Genomic DNA, 21,654 nt, shown 5'->3' with positions numbered 1-21,654 from the left:
AAGATTGTGAGCCCTACGTAGGACATGGACTGTGTCCAACCTGATTAGCTTACCCCAGCACACTTAGTACAGTGCCTGGCATAGAGTAGGTGCACACCAAATACCATGTGTGTGTGTGTGTGTGTGTGTGTAGTCATATTTAAAATCCACTCTCAGGGCAGTATTCAGAGGAGTGTTCTGGGGATTTTGGCTCTGGGGCATGAGGACTTTCTTAACCTTGTTCTCTTTGGGCCTATGGCCAGTTTAGCCATTTCTCACCCTTCCCCCTGCCAATTCCTGAATCCTGTTTCTTGCTTTCACACTATCATCCGCCTAGCCAATTTTTCTTCCGCAAATGGCTAATGGTGCTTTATGACAAAATTTGGAGTAAAATGTCAACATCAACAGACATATATGGTTCTTGGCCTCATGGATTGATTGGGCAGGCTTTCAGGCTTTCAGTGAGCTCTTTCTCTCTTACCTATCCTCGCTCCAACCCTTCCCGCACACTTTGCTCCTCTAACACCAATCTATTTACTGTGCCTCACTCTCGTTTTTCCATCAACCCCTAAATCCTGCCTCTCCTTCTGCCTGGAGTTCTTCCCCACCCCCTTTTCATATCTGACAGACCACCATTGCCCCATCTTCAAAGCCCTACTAAAACCATATCTCTTCCACGAAGTCTTCCCTGACTAATCTTTCATTTTCCCATCCTATTTGCCCTCCCCTCTGCATCGTCTATGTACTTGGGTCTGAACCCTCTAAGTCCTTTGCTACTCAAAATATCCCCATCCCACAGCACTTGTGTAGATATCTTTATACTTTATTGCTTCCCCTGTGTGTAATTTATTTTAATATCTGTCTCCCCCTCTAGACTGTAAGCTTTTTGAGGACAGGGATTGGGTCTGTCAATTCAGTTGTATTGCACTCTCCAATGCATTTAGTACAGTACTCCATAAAAAGTAAGAGTTCAATAAATATGATCGATTGTAAGAAGAGAAACAGCTAGGCCTCATAGATAGAGCACAGGCCAGGGCCAGAAGGACCTGGGTTCTAATCCTGACTCAGCCACTTATCTGCTGTGTGACTTTGGGACAAGTCTCTTTGGTTCTTTGCCTCTATTACCTCATCTAGAAAGAGGGGATTGATGCTGTGAGCCCCGTATGCGATATGGATCATGTCCTCCCTGATTATCTTGACTCTATCTCAGCACTTGGTAAAGTACCTGGCACATGGTAAGTACTCCACAAATACCATAAAACAACAATAACACAGCAGCAACAACAACAAAAAAACCCAGAAGCCAAGTGACCGTTATGTGAAGCACAAACCAAGGTGGATTTGGGGGTAGGGGTAACCCATTAATGAAGCTAATTGACTCTCCTCCTCCCCCTAGGGGAATCCAGTGCCTATTCCAGGATTGAAAGTGTCCAGACTGCCAAGGAGTCAGGGCTCCACATATCCTTGCCTTTGCCAGGATAAATTCTACTGCCATCCTCTCACTATTTTTCTCATCTGTCTCTCTCAGGTAGCTAAGTCTCCATTGTTATTAATATTTTCACCATGAGTTTTCTCCCATCAGATTTCAAGAGGGCCCACCTGAAAATTTCAAGCTCCCATTTCAGGGCTCCTCATGCTTATGTGTGTCCCTCTTCTTTTCCTTTGACCATCTTTTCATTAATACTCCTCATTTGATTGCTTCAGAAAGCTAGGAACCCTTGTCTCCCTATATCTCCTCTTTCCCTCTCAGCTGTTAGGGACAGTTTAGGAATATTAGCATCTCTGAGCATTCACTGAAGCATTCACCTCCCATTTGGGGCTTCCCCCTGATCCTCTGCTGTTTGCTTAGCAGGCCTTAGCAATCCCCTTCAAATGGACTCCAATCAATCGATCAATCAGTCAATCAGTGATATTTATTTTTAATGGTATTTGTTAAGCAATTACTATGTGCCAGGCATGGTACTAAGCAGTGGGGTAGATATAAGATCTACCCCACGGAGAAGCAGCGTGGCTCAGTGGAAAGAGCACGGGCTTTGGAGTCAGGGCTCATGAGTTCGAATCCCAGCTCTGCCACTTGTCGGCTGTGTGACTGTGGGCAAGTCACTTAACTTCTCCGTGCCTCAGTTCCCTCATCTGTAAAATGGGGATTAAGACTGTGAGCCCCACGTGGGACAACCTGATTCCCCTATGTCTACCCCAGCGCTTAGAACAGTGCTCGGCACATAGTAAGCGCTTAACAAATACCAACATTATTATTATTATTAAGATAATCGGGTTGTACACAGTCCATGCCCGACATGGGGCTCACAGTCTTAATCCTCATTTTACAGATGAGGTAACTGAGGTCCAGAGAAGCTAAGTAACTTGCTCAGGGTCACACAGCAGACAGTGGTGGAGGCGGGATTAGAACCCAGGATCTCCGACTCCCAGGCCCATGCTCTTTCTATTAGGCTATTCTGCTCCTCATTTATTGAGTGCTTACTGTTTGCAGAGCACTGTACTGAGTGCTTGGGAAAATCCAGTAGGATAGTATTATAATCCCTGCAAATGAGGTGTTTGCAGTCTAAAGGGGGAAAGAGAAATTAAAATAAATTACACATAGGAGAAATAGTAGAATATAAGGTTATTTGACCCCTTACTCTGCAGTGCGAATGAAAAAAAGCAGAAAATTGGGAGTGGAATTGCCTATTTTTCTAGGAAGGAGGCAACGCACAGGGTTCATCCCATTGCTTTTTCTCAGGGGTTGTAGAGGACTCACCAGGCCCAACCAGAAGGCCCTTACTCAGAATCTAGCAAATCTGGAAGAAACACAGAGCCCACAGATCACACGACCCAGGTATTGACAAATTCCAGAGTAAACCCCAAATCTCTCCAGAGCCCATGGACTTAAGAAAAGCACCTCCTATTATGAGCCTTGGAAATATCCAGCCAGAATGGCAAGAGTCCAGAAAATGTCCAGATGATGTTTCAGCTTTTAAGAATGGGATTTTTTTTTCTGGCATGTGTGAAACTTGGTCGTCTGTCATATAATTTCCCTAGAGTTTTCTTCAGAGAGAGGAAAGGTGTCTTTTAGTGATAAAGGACAGAAAAAGTACTGAAATATAACTTTTTGCGAAAGACTTGGAAGACCCCATTTAGCTGGACTATTATGAGTTATCAGAGTGAAACCAAATGAGGAAATCTCAGCTGGGACGACTGTCGTCGGTTGGTCAGTATCTCGAAGCCTCACTGGGCAAAAGCTTCCTTGCCCCATGCCCAACAGTCAAATCTTATTGAATTTTTGACAGACTACCATGTTGTCTTAGAAGCGTGCACATTTTTTAAGCTCAGGGATTTCGCTAATAATGCACTGCAGTGAGCAGCCTTTCCAGATTTTCCCTCCATCTAATTCCTGACCGAATGCCTTTACTTCTCTGCACAGGTGTAGCTTCAGGGTCTAGAAAAGATGTGTCCACCTCTCCTGGGCTGACCGGCAGCTGGAAGGAGCTTGTAAACACCGCCACATCGCCTATCCAACGTGACACTCTACGGTAAGCTCCCGGGTGACCTTTGGTTTAACATTCCACATATGCAGCCAATACCCTCTCCCAGATGAGTGGGGGATGGGGGCGGGGCCAAATGCCTATATTACCACATGCCAGCGCGAGATGGATATTGTAAACTCCGAACGGCTGGATCCTTTGACATTTATGGTAAGCCTTAAATTGCTTGTTAGAAGAAGAAAAGTAGAAATATGCCAAGTTATATCGCTTTAATTTTACTTAGATTTTCCACCGAAAGTATTTTATGCCCCAAGTCCTGACATATTTAATATACTTGTAAATAATTTAAGGGGATAGTGTTAACCCCCGTTCGGCTTTAAATCCACTTGATGATTTTAATCCCTTTGCCTCCCCCCCACCCCCACTCAATTTTATCAAATGGCATTCCTTAAAAATGTTTTGCACAAATGTTATTTTATATTTAATGACAAGCAACAAAATTACATTAAGTCAACAGCTTCTAATTATACTGTATGTCAACCACACAGGCTTTGCCCTAACAGCAGGATGACTTTTACTCCAATAAAGAAAAGGGAAATGGGATTGTTTTCAAAGCTGTGAAGCTAATGGCAATTTTGCCCTGAGATTATAGCTCCCAAGCCTCAGTGAGAGAGTGTGTGTATGTGTGCTAGGGGTATGTCCACACAGGCATTTACTTCAAATCAATACTTGCTAATGACATTTTAAATCCATCATAACTATATTTCTTCTTCCCGTGAACATGCAGTACAGAATTAGTTGGGTTAAGTTTATCTCCCCAATAGGCAGGCTCGCATGTGAGATGTGAGGCACAGTGGAAAGAAGGCATGGCTACGTCAGGCATCATGAGTTAAAAGCCCAGTTTGATTTTGCTTCAGGTCCTCATGAGAGATCAGATCTTTATTTCTCTCTTCAGTGGAAATTTGCAGTACAGAAATGAGAAAATCCCAGGTAATCAAGTCTGATTTTGACGTCTGTAATAATGTAATGATAACCTTGTTTTAAGCACATACAGTGTGCCAAGCACTGTGTGCTGGGGATAGATAAGTATATGTGGATCGGACAGTCCCTGTCCCATGTGGGGCTCACACTTTAAGAGGGAAGGAAGAATGACTGTAAGATCGTTATGTGCAGGGAACATGTTTGCTAATTCCCGAGAGCTTAGTACAGTGCCCTGCACAGAGTGAGCTCTAGTTCTCAGAAAATCCCATTGATTGATTGAGACCACATTTTACAGGTGAGGAAATTGAGGCATTGAGAAGTGAAATGACTTGCTCAAGGTCACATGGGAGGTAAATGGCAGAGCTGGCTTTCCCTGGGCCACACTGCAGAAGGACTGAGCCTTCCTTGCTCTTAATTTCCCATTGAAACAACAACCATGAAAAGAAATTTTAAGATAAAATGCTTTGTGCCTGTTTCAAGAATCGGATTTAAAATAGACCAGAGCCAGGGAATTCAGCTCAGGTGGTCGTATCAAACAAGGGTAGAAACCAGGCCACAACAGCAGTGTGATCGGAACACACCTGATCAGCTCATCGTGACATTACGGGTTTCTTTTATTGACCAGTGAAAAGCTCTGTTGTATTTTAATGCTCGTAGGATTATCTCTGTTTAATTAGATACCTTTGTGGAGCATTCGTGGACTTGCTCCGGGTAAACAACCGTGAAGCACTTTTCCTTAACGGTGTGCTTCCAAAATCTACAGTGGCAAATGGACCAGTATTTCGGCAGGGCCCTCAAGCTGAGCCTTTCCTTCATCAGCAAGCCTTCTGGGGCAGCAGGTCATTCCCTATTCATCACTGAATACTTATAAGCTTAGCCTGCCCATCGAACTCATGAAATTCATCGATATTGAGAATTCTAGCAGCTTTAAGGGGCCGTAATAGCTAGAGTACTGTCAGCGTGTTGTTATATTGGCCTTTGAAGGGTTAAAGCCTTTAATTCAGACTTTAGGTTTGCCGGATAAATGTATCACATAAATAATCTATAAACCCCTTGTCTACCTGTTAGGATGCTTTCATAAATAACCAAAAATGCGGATCAGTTTTACTTTGGAATCTTAGTAGGTTTGTCTAGTTCAACTACCATCATCTCAACAGAAGTCAAGGAGTTTTGATGTCTTTCCTTTTTTTCATTCTAGGTACCAAAATACGGGGTGTGTGTTTGTGTGTGTGTGTGTGTGTGTGTGTGTGTATGTTATACGTTTCTCTGGTAACTATGAGGGCTAGCTAGGTTCCCCAGGGTACCTGGGGATAGTAATCAATCAGTCAATCAGTCAATTGCATTTCTTGAGCACTTATTCTGTGCACAAACGCTTGGGACAATACACTGTAACAGAGTTGGTAGACACGTTCCCTGTCTGCAACGAGCTTACAGACTAAAGGGGGAGACAGACATTCATATAAATTAATAAATTATGGATATGTACATAAGTGCTGTGGGGCGGAGGGTAGGGTGAATAAAGAGTGCAAAAGCTAGTGCAAGGGCGATGGAGAAGGGAGTGAGAGAAGAAGAAATGAGGGCTTATTCGGGGAAGACCTTGGAGGAGATGTGTTTTTAATAAGGCTTTGAAGATGGGGAGAGTGATTGTCATATATGAAGGGGGAGAGAGTTGCAGGCCAGGGGCAGGATGTGGGCGAGGAGTCGGCGGTGAGGTAGATGAGATGGAGGTACAGTGAGTAGGTTGAAGTTAGAGGAGCGAAGTGTGCAGACTGAGTTGAAATAGAAAATCAGGAAGGTAAGATATAAAGGGATGAGTTGATTGAGTGCTTTAAAGCTGATGGCAAAGTGGGCAACAAAGGAGGTTAAGAGACCTGCAGTTTCAGTTCCATCAGGTGACATAAATAAAAATAAGCATTCTGAACCTTTACTAAGTATGATAAAGGAATACAAAGTATGAAAAAACATTTTTTTGTTAACATTAAAGTCCTGTGAATTTGTTTTAACGGTGTTAGATTTATAAGTGAAATCAGTCAATCGGTGGTATTTATTGTTAGAGTCTGAGCCCCCTGAAGGACAGGAACTGGATCTAATTCTCAAGTGTGTGTTCTCTCGCAGCACTTAGTACAGTGCTCTGAACCCAGTAAGCACTTAATAAATAGTATTAATATTAATAAATGATTTAGTGGAAAGAGCACGGGCTTGGGAGTCAGAGGGTGGGTTCTAATCCCAGCTCCGCCACTTGTCAGTTGTATGACTTTGGGCAAGTCACTTAACTTGTCTGTGCCTCAGTTACCTCATCTGTAAAATGGGGATTAAGACTGTGAGCCCCATGTAGCACAACCTGATTAACTTGTATCTACCCCAGTGGTTAGTACAGTGCTTGGCAAATAGTAAGCACTTAAAAATGCCATTATGATTATTAATAAATACTATTACTACTATTGAGCATCTTCTATGTGGAGAGCAGTGTACTAAGTACTTGAGAGAATACAATCAAACAGAGTTAGTCGACACACTCCCTGCCCACCAGGCACTTATAGTCTAGAGTGGTCTAGAAAGTCACCAGACCTTCTCTGTTATATACATTCCAGTAACAGTTGAAAGCTCACCATTCTGAAGTTCCCTGCACAATGCCAATGGGCCAATGATGTGGGAAAGGCACAGAGCATGATGTTGTCAGAGTGCTGGGTCTACCGAATGAGAGTGCACCCAATCAGAAATGACAGGCTGCCTGATACAGGACCACGAAAAGCCATGGTGACTCAAAACTTTCTGCTGTGAGAGTCAAAACTAGATACAGAATTTTCAGTGGGGGATGCTCCAAACTGCATTTGGAAAAATCATGATGCATGTAGCATCGGCCGAGGGAAAATTTTCTAGTTGACGGTCCCGTGAGTGCGATGATTTCGAAGAAATTCCCTGATATCCATCCTATTTGGTATAGGATCAACAAACGATCTGTACCCTTGAAGTTCTTGATACTCACCCCACCCTCAGCACCATAGCAATTATGTACATATCATATTTTATTTTCTTGTGTATCTCCCCTTCTAGACTGTAAGCTTGTTGAAGGCTGGGAATGTGTCTCCCAACTATGTTTACTGTACTCTCCAAAGCGCTCAATATATACCAGTGATTGATGGAAAAATGGAGGTTCTCAGTCACCTCCGGGCAAATGGGCAACGTCAAACCGACAGAGAAGCTAGGCACAGCTGACTCAGGAGCGGCCAATTCTGCCATGAGTTTTGGCACAGAACGGAGATAAAATTAATCCGTGCTTTGCTTTCAGGGCGATGTGCTTATTGTTTCAAAATATTAAAGTGGAGTAAAGAAGGGGCCCTAAAAGTATTTGAGAAAACTCTCCCTCTGAAAGTAACATCTCTACCCAAGCAGTAGGAATATAAAACTCCCCAAATAGTTTGTGTCTACCTTACATGTGTTCACAACAAACAATATATTGCCCCAAATGTGGCAAAATCCCTCCAGGGTTTAGCACCATTGGGTAAATCAAGGGGAGACAAAGTGAATTTTCAACTAGAGTGCTCAGTTTTCTTGAGGGGGCAGATTTAAATCAAACCCTTAATGCCGTCTTAATTCATTTATGGCGGCTGCCTTTCTCCTTCAAAACAGCATGACAGGGAAGATGAAAATGCCCATGTCCTGGATTTTGCAAAACACCCCATACTGACCTCTGAAAGGTGGACAAGTTAGGAAAGCAGTCCTCTGGGTAAACTTGCGTTAATGGACTTTAAGAGGGAAGATCATTTATCCATTGGCCCGTGAAGCTGCTCAGATCGGGTAAATATATGCGTTCAGAGACTACATAAGCAATGAACATCGGACTAGGTAAAACAATGTGGAGCTCACCTAGTTTTATACTTAGCAGGGCACATTGGCGTATTATGGACCCATTAAGCAAAGTGCAGACTTGAAAAATCCCTGCAGTGCTCTGAAAATCACTTACTGGGGTGACATGCCGGAACTGTTTTCGACATCTCAGTGTGACAGGCATTTGAATGATTTCCTTCTCTTCAAGGTGTTGAGGAGGGAATATGTTTTCTCATATAACTTTTTTTAGTTAGTCCCAAACTCTTAATGGAATGGAAATGCTTTGAATTCTTCTTTCCAGACTCCAGGTAGACGGGAGTGAGGGGCATGAGGAGCTTTTGCAACCACACCTCCCCACGCTGTCTTTTCCAGACGTGCCAAGGGGAGTGGGGGTGGAGGGAAAGCTGATAGGAGACAAGTTTTCCTTTTTTCCCTGAAGAGAACTAACGGCCAGAAAAGTCCAATAGAGTTCCATATGCAGGTGATAAAACCAGACGTCGGCAAATTAATCTCTCTTATTCACAGTGTAGGTTGTTAATTGTTCTCTCTGCTGGCTGTCGATATAATGTGAAATTTTCATTCCACATTCAAGATGGAAAAAGTTGTGGCTGAAAATGTTAACATTTGCATTTTTATTTGTTGATTTATTTAAAGGACAGCCTCTCCTACAGCAATCCATCACTCAGTGACACCCCAAATATGAATAATGTATTGTAGACTTGCGGTTACAATGTGTAATAAGTGCCAGAGACAGTAGAGGAATGTTAACTATGTTGCAAATGTAATATTTATCGACTCATAAAGTTTATTGCTTTCGAGGTTCAATAATACTGACCATAGGACATTAATATCACTTATTCCGATTTTAGTTGGGCACCTCTGTATGCAGAAATACCCCATCTAGCTCTCGCTTGCAAAATAAATGGGAAATTTACAGCACAGGTAAATGGCGTGTTAGAGTTTTCCTCACTTAGAGCTGTGTTACCCCTTTCTCAACAGTGCGTTGGGTCTGTAACCAACATCGATCTTGCACTGACTGTCTCTGCCCAGGGGGACACGAGAGAACGAGCCAGGAAAAGGCTCTGGTTTCCCTTGCGATGGGGCTGGCGGCATTTGCCTAGGGAGGCGGTGGGGCCTCTATTATTCCATTTTAGTATTTGTGTATTTGTTGAGCACTTACTCTGTGTCAGGTACTGTTGTAAGCAATGGGGTAGTTCAAGCTAATCGAGTTGAACACAGTCCCTGTCCCACATGGGGCTCCCAGTCTTAATCCCCATTCCTCCACGGAACCAGGCCGGCGGCTGAGAGGAAGGCATGGGAACATGGTTTTCCTGAGGAGGTTACACGCAGTCTGTGGTCTTTGTAAGGAATCCTGGGAAGGAGGGTATCAATTAGGACAGTGCTCTGTCCTGGCCATATTCCATTTCCCCTTACATTTCCCCAACTGATGTGACAAAACTGCCAAGTTTGGCATGCAGATCCTCAATTTGTGAGACTGTTTATTAAGAATGAATGAATGTGGGCCCGGCAGATCTAAGGGAGAGGTTTGGACACACACACACACACACGTGTGTAGCATTAACTCTTTCCTGTACAACAACATTACGTGTCCACTGGCAACAATAACGACCTGTATTGAGACTCTCTGATTCGTAGCAAACAGGGATTAATGTTAATTAGCAACTGTCAGCTGTAATTGTCATCCTCATTAAAATGCAGAATTATGTATTTCTTAGTTATAAATAACTGTTCTAATTGTACTTAATGTATGCCAGTTTAATCAAAAAGTACACTCGCAAACAGGCAGATATTTGCATTAATCTAGCATTGGATCTTTCAGTCTTTTTCATAGTCTTGTATTCCAAATTTGACTGGGGGAAATAGGTCTGTAACAGCTGCATAACCTCTTAAGTGTTGTGTGTGGATTTTTTTTTCTTTCATCCAGCTATGTAGATCTGACAGGATTTTATATTAAAATGAGGAGAAATGTCTTCTGGGATTGTTCAGTTCAACAGAAATCCTGTCAGTTTTTGAAGTTGTTGGCAAGGTTTCCATCACTCAGTCGTACGACAACCAGTGGGTTATTGTTTCAAACCCGATAAAGAGAGGAAAACACGACCCACATGACAGTCGGGTATAAAACCCTCTCAATCTGTTCACCCTCTTCCCCCTTTCGGAATTTTTCCCTTCCCCTTCAGCAGCCCAGGTGTAAGGTCTGGCTGAAGTTTGATAGGAAAACTTTCTGTTGGCATGCTCTAAGACAGCATCCTCCATCTGAAGCCAAGAAAATCTGCTCTAGATAGGAGGAGTGAGCGGCCTGGGCCATTAGTCCCTTTAAGTATCTGTCTTTAAAGGAAGAGAAATTCTACCCAGACTAGGAAGTGACAGTGTTTAAAGGACCTCGTTAATTTTGGGGGTTCTATTTTCATAAAAAAGTATCATTGGCTGTCAAAAACATAAGACGACTGGGACAAGTGGAACTTTTGTCTTTGTTAAATGTACCTCTAGCTGAGGTACTTCCTGTTTTATGCAATGCAGTCACGGAGGAAAGCGTTCGCATCCACATGTAGAACTCTGCATATTTATGCTCTGTACCTATAAGGCAGGTACTTGTTTCTAGCTAAGCAAGATAGATGAGTAAACTTTGAAGATGCAGCCATAGAATTATTGGGGAAGAGGAGGAGGAGGAAATGGAGGCAGAAGAAGAGGAGTAGGGTTTGAGTAGCATTAAATTCATTCAATAGTATTTATTGAGCGCTTACTATGTGCAGAGCACTGTACTAAGCGCTTGGGATGAACAAGTCGGCAACAGATAGAGACAGTCCCTGCTGTTTGACGGGCTTACAGTCTAATCGGGGGAGACGGACAGACAAGAACAATGGCACTAAACAGCGTCAAGGGGAAGAACATCTCGTAAAAACAATGGCAACTAAATAGAATCAAGGCGATGTACAATTCATTAACAAAATAAATAGGGTAACGAAAATATATACAGTTGAGCGGACGAGTACAGTGCTGTGGGGATGGGAAGGGAGAGGTGGAGGAGCAGAGGGAAAAGGGGAAAATGAGGCTTTAGCTGAGGAGAGGTAAAGGGGGGATGGCAGAGGGAGTAGAGGGGGAAGAGGAGCTCAGTCTGGGAACGCCTCTTGGAGGAGGTGATTTTTAAGTAAGGTTTTGAAGAGGGAAAGAGAATCAGTTTGGCGGAGGTGAGGAGGGAGGGCGTTCCAGGACCGCGGGAGGACGTGACCCAGGGGTCGACGGTGGGATAGGCGAGACCGAGGGACGGTGAGGAGGTGGGCGGCAGAGGAGCGGAGCGTGCGGGGTGGGCGGTAGAAAGAGAGAAGGGAGGAGAGGTAGGAAGGGGCAAGGTGATGGAGAGCCTTGAAGCCTAGAGTGAGGAGTTTTTGTTTGGAGCGGAGGTCGATAGGCAACCACTGGAGTTGTTTAAGAAGGGGAGTGACATGCCCAGATCGTTTCTGCAGGAAGATGAGCCGGGCAGCGGAGTGAAGAATAGACCGGAGCGGGGCGAGAGAGGAGGAAGGGAGGTCAGAGAGAAGGCTGACACAGTAGTCTAGCCGGGATATAACGAGAGCCCGTAACAGTAAGGTAGCCGTTTGGGTGGAGAGGAAAGGGCGGATCTTGGCGATATTGTAGAGGTGAAACCGGCAGGTCTTGGTAACGGATAGGATGTGTGGGGTGAACGAGAGGGACGAGTCAAGGATGACACCGAGATTGCGGGCCTGCGGGACGGGAAGGATGGTCGTGCCATCCACGGTGATGGAGAAGTCTGGGAGCGGACCGGGCTTGGGAGGGAAGATGAGGAGCTCAGTCTTGCTCATGTTGAGTTTTAGGTGGCGGGCCGACATCCAGGTGGAGACGTCCCGGAGGCAGGAGGAGATGCGAGCCTGAAGGGAGGGGGAGAGGACAGGGGTGGAGATGTAGATCTGCGTGTCATCTACGTAGAGATGGTAGTCAAAGCCGTGAGAGCGGATGAGTTCACCGAGGGAGTGAGTGTAAATGGAGAACAGAAGAGGGCCAAGAACTGACCCTTGAGGAACTCCAACAGTTAAAGGATGGGAGGGGGAGGAGGCTCCAGCGTAGGAGACCGAGAATGATCGTCCAGAGAGGTAAGAGGAGAACCAGGAGAGGACAGAGTCCGTGAAGCCAAGGTGAGATAAGGTATGGAGGAGGAGGGGATGGTCGACAGTGTCAAAGGCAGCAGAGAGGTCAAGGAGGATCAGAATGGAGTAGGAGCCATTGGATTTGGCAAGAAGGAGGTCATGGGTGACCTTAGAGAGAGCAGTCTCGGTAGAGTGGAGGGGACGGAAGCCAGATTGGAGGGGGTCTAGGAGAGAATGGGAATTAAGGAATTCTAGGCATCGATTGTAGACGACTCGTTCTAAGATTTTGGAAAGGAAGGGTAGTAGGGAGATAGGACGATAACTGGAGGGGGAAGTGGGGTCAAGAGCGGGTTTTTTTAGGATGGGGGAGACGTGGGCATGTTTGAAGGCAGAGGGGAAGGAGCCCTTGGAGATTGAGTGGTTAAAAATAGAGGTTAAGGAAGGGAGGAGGGCAGGGGCGATGGTTTTAAGAAGGTGAGAGGGAATGGGGTCCGAGGCGCAGGTGGAGGGGGTGGCACTTGCGAGGAGGGAGGAGATCTCCTCTGAGGATACTGCAGGGAAGGATGGGAAAGTAGGGGAGGGGGTTGTTGAGGGGAGGGGAGAGGCGGAGGGGTGACTTTGGGGAGCTCAGACCTGATCGTGTTGATTTTCGTGAGGAAATAGGTGGCCAGATCATTAGGGGTGAGAGATGGGGGAGGGGGTGGAACAGGGGGCCTAAGGAGAGAGTTAAAGGTCCGGAACAATCGGCGGGGGTGACGGGCATGGGTGTCGATGAGGGAGGAGAAGAAGCTTTGCCTGGCGGAGGAGAGGGCAGAGTTAAGGCAGGAAAGGATAAATTTGAAGTGTGTGAGGTCGGCTTGGTGCTTGGACTTTCGCCAGCAGCGCTCAGCAGCTCGAGCATAGGCGCGTAGGAAGCGGACGGAGGAGGTGATCCAGGGCTGTGGGTTAGTGGAGCGAGAGCGGCGGAGGGAAAGGGGGGCGAGAGAGTCGAGATGAGTAGAGAGGGTGGAGTTGAGAGCGGAGACCCGCTCGTCGAGAGTGGGAAGAGAGGACAGGGCGGCAAGGTGAGGCGAGATGCTATTGGAAAGACGGATGGGATCGAGAGAGCGGAGGTCTCTGTGGGGCAGTAGCGAAGATTTGCAGGGGGAGGGAGTGTGAGAGATGAGGCAGGTGAGAAGGTTATGGTCAGAGAGAGGAATTTCAGAGTTGGTGAGTGAGGAGATAGTGCAGCGGTAGGAGATGACGAGATCGAGGGTGTGACCGAGTCGGTGAGTGGGCGCGGTATGGTGGAGGAGGAGGTCGGCAGAGTCGAGGAGGGATAGCAGGCGGGCGGCAGAGGAGTCGTCGGGTACATCCGTATGGATGTTGAAGTCTCCAAGGATCAGAGTGGGCAGAGAGAAGGAGAGGAGGAAGGTGAGAAAGGGGTCAAGGTGGTTGAAGAAGTCGGAGGTGGGACCGGGAGGGCGGTAGATGACGGCGACAAGTAACTGGAGTGGGTGGTAGAGGCGAATGATATGGGCTTCGAAGGAGGGGAAGGAGAGGGAGGGGGGAGGAGGGATAGTGCGGAAGCCGCAACGGGGCGAGAGGAGGAAGCCGACGCCTCCTCCCTTACCGGTGAGTCTGGGGGAGTGGGAGAAGGAGAGGCCTCCGCTGGAGAGAGCGGCGGCGGAGACCGTGTCTTCGGGAGAGAGCCACGTTTCCGAAAGGGCGAGGAGGAGGAGAGAGCGGGAGAGGAAAAGGTCATGGATGAAAGGTAGCTTGCCTGTAATAGAGCGGGGGTTCCAGAGGCCACACTTGAAAGTAGCTGTGGGTGCAAGGGGAGGAGGGGGGGAAGGGCGGGGGGAGGGGAGGGTTTGGATGGGAATGAGGTGGCGGGGCCCTGGACGAGGAGAGGGGGATGAGGGGTGGCGGTGGGACAAGAGGACTGGGATGGGGCATGGGTGGGGAAGAGAGAAGGGGGGAGGGGGTGAAGAGGGGGTTTGGTGGGGGGAAGAGTAGGGGGAGGGGGAAGAGGGGTAGCGCTGGTAAAGTGGGGTTCTAGGGCGGGAGAGAGGAGGGGGGGAGGAGACAGAGGAGAGAGCGGGAAAGAGCTGAGCGAGAGAGGGGAAGGGGAAGGGGAGGATAGGAAGGGGCGGGAGGGGGGAGGGGGGGAGGAGGGACATGGCGAGGCCAGAGAGGTGGGTGGCAGCACTGACAACAATAAACAGTAATAAACGAAATCGGTAATATAGCAACATGATACAATATGATACAAATCCCCACCACGTTCTGAAAAGTTTCACTTTCTTGATCTTGAACTTAACTCTGTTCTTTATTCATCCATTTTCTTCCCTTCTGCTTCTTATGTCAAAGGATTTGAGATGAGAGATCTATGGGGAATAATTCCGACCCAGGATGGCACAGCCCGGGAACTGATATGATAGATAGGTACAGTGCTATTTGTTGGGCACTTACTAGGTGCCAAACACTGTACTAAGTACTGGAGTTAGATTCACATCAGTCAAGTCAGATTCAGACTCAGTTCCACGAGGCTCACAGTATAAGGAGGAGGGAGAACGAGGATTTTTAACCCCATTTTATAGATGAGGAAATTGAGCCAAAATGAAATGAAAAGACTTGCCCAAAGTCACACCCCAGACAAGTGGAGGACCTGGGATTGGAACTCAGGTCTCTTGACTCCCAGGCCCTTGCTCTTCACACTTGGCCACTGTGTTTCTCTCGCTGCCCTACTGGAGGTGAGCAGTTACCACGGCCCCAGGTCACTTAGCATTTTTGGTTTTTCCATATTGTGATCCTTCAGGCAATTCAAATTGGAGAAAGAGAGCAGGGAAGAAGGGAAGAACATGTCAGTTTTGTATTACTATAAATAGCAATGATCCACATTATTGCCCAAGAAAATTTTGCCTAAGGGTTTCTGCTGGCAAAATACTTTGACTTTATGCTTACGGTTGACAGTGTGATCAGAACTACAGCATCTGGAGATTTGGGCCTGGGGGTTGTAAAGTTTTGCTGAGGTGAGCCTAGATCTGGGCTGTTTGGTGCAGACTCACTTGTGGGGTTGAAACTCCCATCTCTTGAGTAAGCGACCCTCTCAAACTGAAGGGGTTGAAAGTGTTGAGGTGGTATTTTCCCCAAGGAGCCAAAATCAAATTGTGTCCAGAGCCCTCTAGACTGAGCTTGTTGTGAGCAGGGAACATGTCTACCAACTCTGTTATGTTGTATACAGTAAAAATAATTGTGCTATTTGTTAAACCCTTACTATGTTCCAGACACTGTTCTAAGTGCTGGGGTAGATAATTAGGTTGAACACAGTTTCTGTCCCAAATAAGGCTCATAGTCTTAATCCCATTTGACAGATAAGGGAATTTAGGCACCGAGAAGTTACTTGAATAGACCTGCCCAAGGTCACACAGCAGACAAGTGGCAGAGCTGGGATTAGAACCCAGGTCCTTCTGACTCCCAGGCCTATCTTCTAGCATTCAATAACTACCATTGATGGATTGACTGAGTGATTGAAATCACTCCATTTAAAGTTCTCTTGGTCATAGTGGACCATATGACCTCATTTTACAGATTAGGGTACTGAGGCACAGGGAAGAGAAGTGACTTGCCCAGGGTCACACTGCAGACATGTGGCAGAGCTGGGATTAGAACTCCAAGGCCCCTCCTCTATCCATTAGACCAACCACTAATTTACTTTAATGTCTTTTGGCAAGCTCCTTAAAAACAGGGTTTGTGTCTACTTAGTCTATTCTACTTTCCCCAGCATTTAATACAATGCTGTGCCCACAGAAGGTGCTCAGTAATTACCCTTGATTGCTTGAGGGGGTTGAGCAGACTATAGTAGAGTTGGAGATGGGGCCGCACCTCTGAATTGGCTGAATGCCAGAGAAAATGGTGAAAAAGATTTAGAAATGTTGGACCATTTATTTATGCTTAACGTTTCTGGAGTTGCATGAGGAATATATCCTTCCAGAATTTTGACAGCTTAAAAACCTTCTGGGTTTTGCATTCATTTTGAATTATTTAAAACCAATAAAAGAAATTCTGTGGCATTAGAATTGTGTTTTTTGGATTTTTGAATGGTGGGCATTGAGTAAATCAAATGGCACTGTAAACTTTACGATCTTCCTTCTCCACAAGACTATTTGAAAGCGTGTTTGAGAGTCTGTGCCGGGACCGACCCATGAGGGAGCAGACCTGCTCCAGTCCCCCAGGGGCGATCCAGAAAACGGCTGGTATTTGCATGCTGGCGAGTCCAAGGTGGTTGGGATTTTAGCCTCCCAAGTAGCCACAAGACTTCTCCTCTGAACCAGCGTCACCACGCATCCTGTACCAGGCCCTTTTTAGCTTTCCCCTTTTGACCGTGTGCCCCATGTGGGACAGGGACTGAGTTCCACTTAATCATCTTTTTTCTACCCCAGAGCTTAGTATACAGTGCCTGGCACATAGTAGGCACTTAACAAATGCCACCAGGCCCACCCTCAGTCAGGTCCACAGCCATCTCCATCTCACGCTTTGACAGCCGGGGGTTCGTTGGGATGCCCGGTCTGTGTCGAGCCGAGGAAGAATCATGGTCTGTGGGCCTAAGCACAACTGTAGCTTACTGAAGCCCCGTACTGCCCCGTGCAAAAGACGGTACGGCTTGGCGGCAACAGACCGACCCCATCCATCAGTTCCGCGTTCTGCCCTCAAAGCTAAGATTTCCCCAGGCCCCTGTCATGATGCCATTTCCATAGATCCCTCCCTAGAAAGTCACTATTGACTTAACGATCCCTTGTAACGGTCCGTATCATTGAAGGATCCCTTAGTCTTATTGTTGCCCACCGGCTGTCCTTCTTGGCTTTCTTATCCAGCTCTACTTCCCTGTTTTGGTTACTTTATCAGTTACTTTCACTCCTTTCATTGGTTCACTTTTTCTCAAATGGTATTTGTATTTGTTAAGCATTTACTCTGTGCCAGGCACTGTACCAACCACTGGAGTAGATACAAGCTAATCAAGTTTAAGTTTCTCACTTTGTTTTGGACTATTTGGGGACTACCAGAGCCCCCTTGACTTCCCCAACAGGGTGTATCTCTCATTGTATTGGAAGCTCCTCAAGGACAAGGTTTCTGCTCTTTTCTTTTTTTTTTCTTGCAGTACTTGTTAAATGCTTACTACGTGCCAGGCACTGTCTTAAGCACTAGGGTCAGTACATGCTAATAAGTTTGGTCACAGTCTCTGTCCCATCTGGGGCTCACAGTCTTAATCCCCATTTTACAGATGAGGTAACTGAGGCACGGAGAAGTGAAGTGACTTGCCTAAGGTCACCTAGCAGACAAAGGGTGGAGCCGAGATGAGAACCTCAGACTCCCAGGCCCGTGTTCTAACCACTGGGAAACAATGCTTCTCTTTCCTTCCACTGAATGTTTCCAAACACCTAGTCCAGGGTCTCTGCACTAGGGGTTCATGCAAAGCCAGGGACTATGATCTCGGTGGCCCATGTTTTGCTTTGGCATGAGCTAAGGGACCTGAATTTAGGAGACGTATATCTCCTCCTGGAGCTCCTCTTGCTGCTGGGATGTGGGTAGTAGGGGTCACCTCGGTGGCCAACAGAGAGTCACATATCAATGGGGCACAGGATCAGGCAGTGGCACGCCCGGGCTTTTCAGTGACCACAAATCTAGACAGATAAATTCATCATCATTCACTTCCTAGCAAGGTGCCTGGATCTGAAAGGTGATCCAGTGCCCACACTGGAGCCAATACTGCCCCCTCCACAGTTCATCCACCAGTCTTTCCCCTTGCCCCCTTTGCTTCATGTGAACTCTCCCTTTCCCAGCAAAACATTTCTATCGAGGCACACACCGTAAGATCACGTGGAGCTGACTTTTACTCAAACCAGAAGATTTCACACCAAGGTTGTAACATTGTATCATTACTGCGGTGGAGCCTTTTGTATCTGGGTGAAAATTTTAATTTCACGCCCTGCAGATTTCACTGTCTTCTTTGCACTCCTAGCTCGTGTTGTCGCATAAAGGGTAAATCCCTGTGTCACATTCATTTTGTATTGTAAGAAAGTAAAGTTCTGTTCCATTTGAGGTGTCCTTATAAAGGCAGGTGCTTAAAGCGGTCTCCATTAATTAACGGAAAACAGAAACTCCTTTCAGCTAATGGAGCTTTCCGTTTGGTTGAGCATGACCCCTATGCTCTGAAAGGGGAAAAAAAATTCTCTCAGAAAATTGGACACCATTGCTATTTTAGTTTCAGGATAAAATTCCTTATTAAAATCCAGGATATCCACCGGTGTTTGAAGAAATCATGGCCAAGATCTATTTTTTTAACAAGTGGTTGTTGGAAAATGCCAAAGGAAAATCTCTCCTCACACGTATTCATCTGAATTAAACAAAAACTAAAACAAGAAGTAGCATGGCCTAGTTGAAGAACATGGACCGGAAGTCAGAGAACCTGGGTTCTAATCTGGAGTCCACCACTTGTCTATTGTATGACTTTGGTACGCCGTTTAACTACTCTGTGCCTCAGTTACCTCATCTGTAAAAGTAAGACTGTGAGCCCCATGTGGGACATGTACAGTATCCGATCTGATTAGTTGGTATCTACCCCAGTGCTTAGTAGAGTGGTTGGCACATTGTAAGTGTTTAACAGATATCGTTTTAAAAAAAAAGAGTGATCGAGTCAGGAGGCAGAAAACATCCAATTTAGTATCTGAACTTCCTAATTGTTTTCTTGCTTTTCATGCTGTCATAGCCACTACCTGAGCCCCCAAGATAACAGAATTCCTAATTCCCACTTGTATACTCTTCCAGGGTGTAGCGCAGAATTCTGTAACCACTGAATAAGCACTTAATAAACACAGCTACTACTATCACTACTATGATTTGCTGGGTGCTACTCTGGATGCTGGTGATACAGTCCCAACAGGTTGGAAATGTTCAAGGAATAGTTTCCCTTTTACAGACAAAATCTGGTCTTTATTGCCACGCTGGAGCAGGAGTATTGCACTGTGTACACCTCAGGCACCAGCAGCAATCAGTCACTTAATCGGTCGTATTTATTGAGCGCTTACTGTGGGCAGACCACTGTACTAAACGATTGGGAGAGTGCATCGTAACCCAAGTTGGTAAACACATTCCCTGCCCACAATGCATTACAGTTTAGAGCACTCAATTTTGTAGCACAATTTTAAAAGAATACATATGCTCCGTAATGGGTCTGCACCATTGAGCATTTTTTTGTTTGTTTCTGTAATGGTATTTGTTAAGTGCTCACTGCATGCCAAACACTGTTCTAAATACTGGGGTAGATCCAAGCTAATCAGATTGGGCAAAGTCAGTGCCCCATATTCATTCATTCAGTATTATTTATTGAGCACTTACTATGTGCAGAGCACTGTACTAAGTGCTTGGAAAGTACAATTGGGCAACAGATAGAGACAATCCCTGCCCATTGACGGGTTTACAGTCTAATAAGGGGAGGCAGATGGACAAAAACAAGACAACTTAATCACGATAAATAGAATCAGGGGGATGTACACCTCATTAACAAAATAAATAGGGTAATAAAAATATATACAAATGAGCACAGTGCTGAGGGGAGGGGAAAGGAGAGGGGGAGGAGCAGAGGAAAAGGGGAGAAAGGGGGCTTAGCTGAGGAGAGGTGAAGGGGGAGCAGAGAGGGAGCAGAGGGAAAAGGGGAAGCTCAGTCTGGGAAGGCCTCTTGGAGGAGCTGAGCTCTCGGGCTCACAGTTTTAATCCCCATTTTATAGGTAAGGTAACTGAAGTACAGAGAAGTTAAGTGACTTACCCAAGGTCACACAGCAGACACAAGCAAAGCAGAATTAGAACCCAGGTCCTTCTGACTCCCAGGCCTGTGCTCTATCCACTAGGTCACACTGCTTCTCATGGTCATTTCTGTTTATGAAACTAGGTGGTGCTTAGGGACGTCATGACAACTTATCATTCTGTCTAGAGAAAGGCAGGGATTCATCCCAGGAGATAAAGCTTCTTCTTCCAACTATTGTGCTCTCTGACCTATGCTAAGTCCATGTGTTCCTGAGTGTCATAATGGAAGTGGTTTGAGGGTGACATTTTTTTAGTTTGGGGCTGTTTTCAGAGGAATGCTGTGGTGTGCTCTGTCCTGCCAATCCCAGAGCCTGTTGCTGAGGCTTCCTGTGAAACTTAAAGACCCTTGTCTATGTTGTGCTAACCTGATGGTAGATCTGTTGCCCTTGAGACCAAGCCGGATGGTTTGTTGTGGGCGAGGAAGATAGGATTGTCTGAGCTAATATTTTGCACAGGTCTGCCCCTGGTGTCTGCAAGTTCACGTTTTGTTACTCAAGGGGCTTGTTATCCCGAGAGTATCAGAAATGTCAAGAGGGGTTTGAAGAAATTTATGAGTGATAAGAAAAGTTTAGAACGTGGAGGGAAAAACATCTAAAGGGGTTAGAAAATCGAGAAGCGGTGTGGTCTAGTGGATAGGGCCTAGGCTTGGGACTCAGAAGGGCCTGGGTTCTAATCTTGGCTCCCCAACTTGTCCACTGTATAATTTTGGGCAAGTCACTTCACTTCTCTGGGCCTCAGTTCCCTCATCTGCTGAATGGAGATTCAATACCTGTTCTCCCTCTTAGTTAGACTGTGAGCCCCATGTGGGACCTGATGATCTATGTATCTACTCCAGCGCTTAGTACAGTGTTTGGCACATAGTAAGTGCTTAACAAAAACCACAATTATTATTATTATTATCATTAGATTGTAAGCTCAATGAGGGCAGGGAATGTGTCTGCTTGTTGTTATATTGTACTCTCCCAAGCACTTAGTATAGTGCTCTGCACACAATAAGCACTCAATAAATACTATTAAAGAAATGAATTAATAATATTAGTAATAATAATATCTATCCCAAACCATCAAGAGGGCAGCCTACAGAGTTTCTCCAAGCACCCTGCTGACACAATCCAAAACAGAACGTTGGACTGGATGGATTGTTGCAGTGGTATGGAACATGGTCTCATAGCCTTGTACTCATCTTGGTTCAATCAGCAGAATAGGGGCACAGCCAGGAGAAGCCCCTGGGGTTTATCTCCTCTGAGCTCAAATACTCTGGATTGCCTTCAATCAACAAGGGCTCCCCCGCCTCCAGTAGAGTGAGATCTGCAGAGTGAGAAGTGGATTTGTAAGAAGTGGACATTGTTCAGCAGGGCCAACAGCATCCTGTCCATTGTGACATCCATATTTTCCCTTGCTCTGTATTTCCCTGATGGTAC

The 21,654-nt window shown here is 45.9% G+C and overlaps 1 protein-coding gene across 3 annotated transcripts in view; it reads left to right on the top strand.

Annotated features, from left to right (window-relative positions):
* The window catches only part of KIAA1328 (KIAA1328 ortholog), a 320,218-nt gene that overhangs the window by 277,326 nt on the left and 21,238 nt on the right, over positions 1–21,654 (top strand). For all 3 annotated transcript variants that reach the window (XM_029060661.2, XM_039911486.1, XM_029060660.2), the window contains one exon: positions 3,401–3,509. In XM_029060661.2, the coding sequence (XP_028916494.1) occupies positions 3,401–3,509 (109 nt within the window). The remainder of the gene's footprint in view (positions 1–3,400; positions 3,510–21,654) is intronic.

The sequence above is a fragment of the Ornithorhynchus anatinus genome, chromosome 3 (genome assembly GCF_004115215.2).
Source record: "Ornithorhynchus anatinus isolate Pmale09 chromosome 3, mOrnAna1.pri.v4, whole genome shotgun sequence".
In the NCBI taxonomy this organism is placed as follows: domain Eukaryota; kingdom Metazoa; phylum Chordata; class Mammalia; order Monotremata; family Ornithorhynchidae; genus Ornithorhynchus; species Ornithorhynchus anatinus.
Note: the sequence above shows the minus strand (reverse complement) of the source record. Positions and strands in the feature narration are given on the sequence as shown.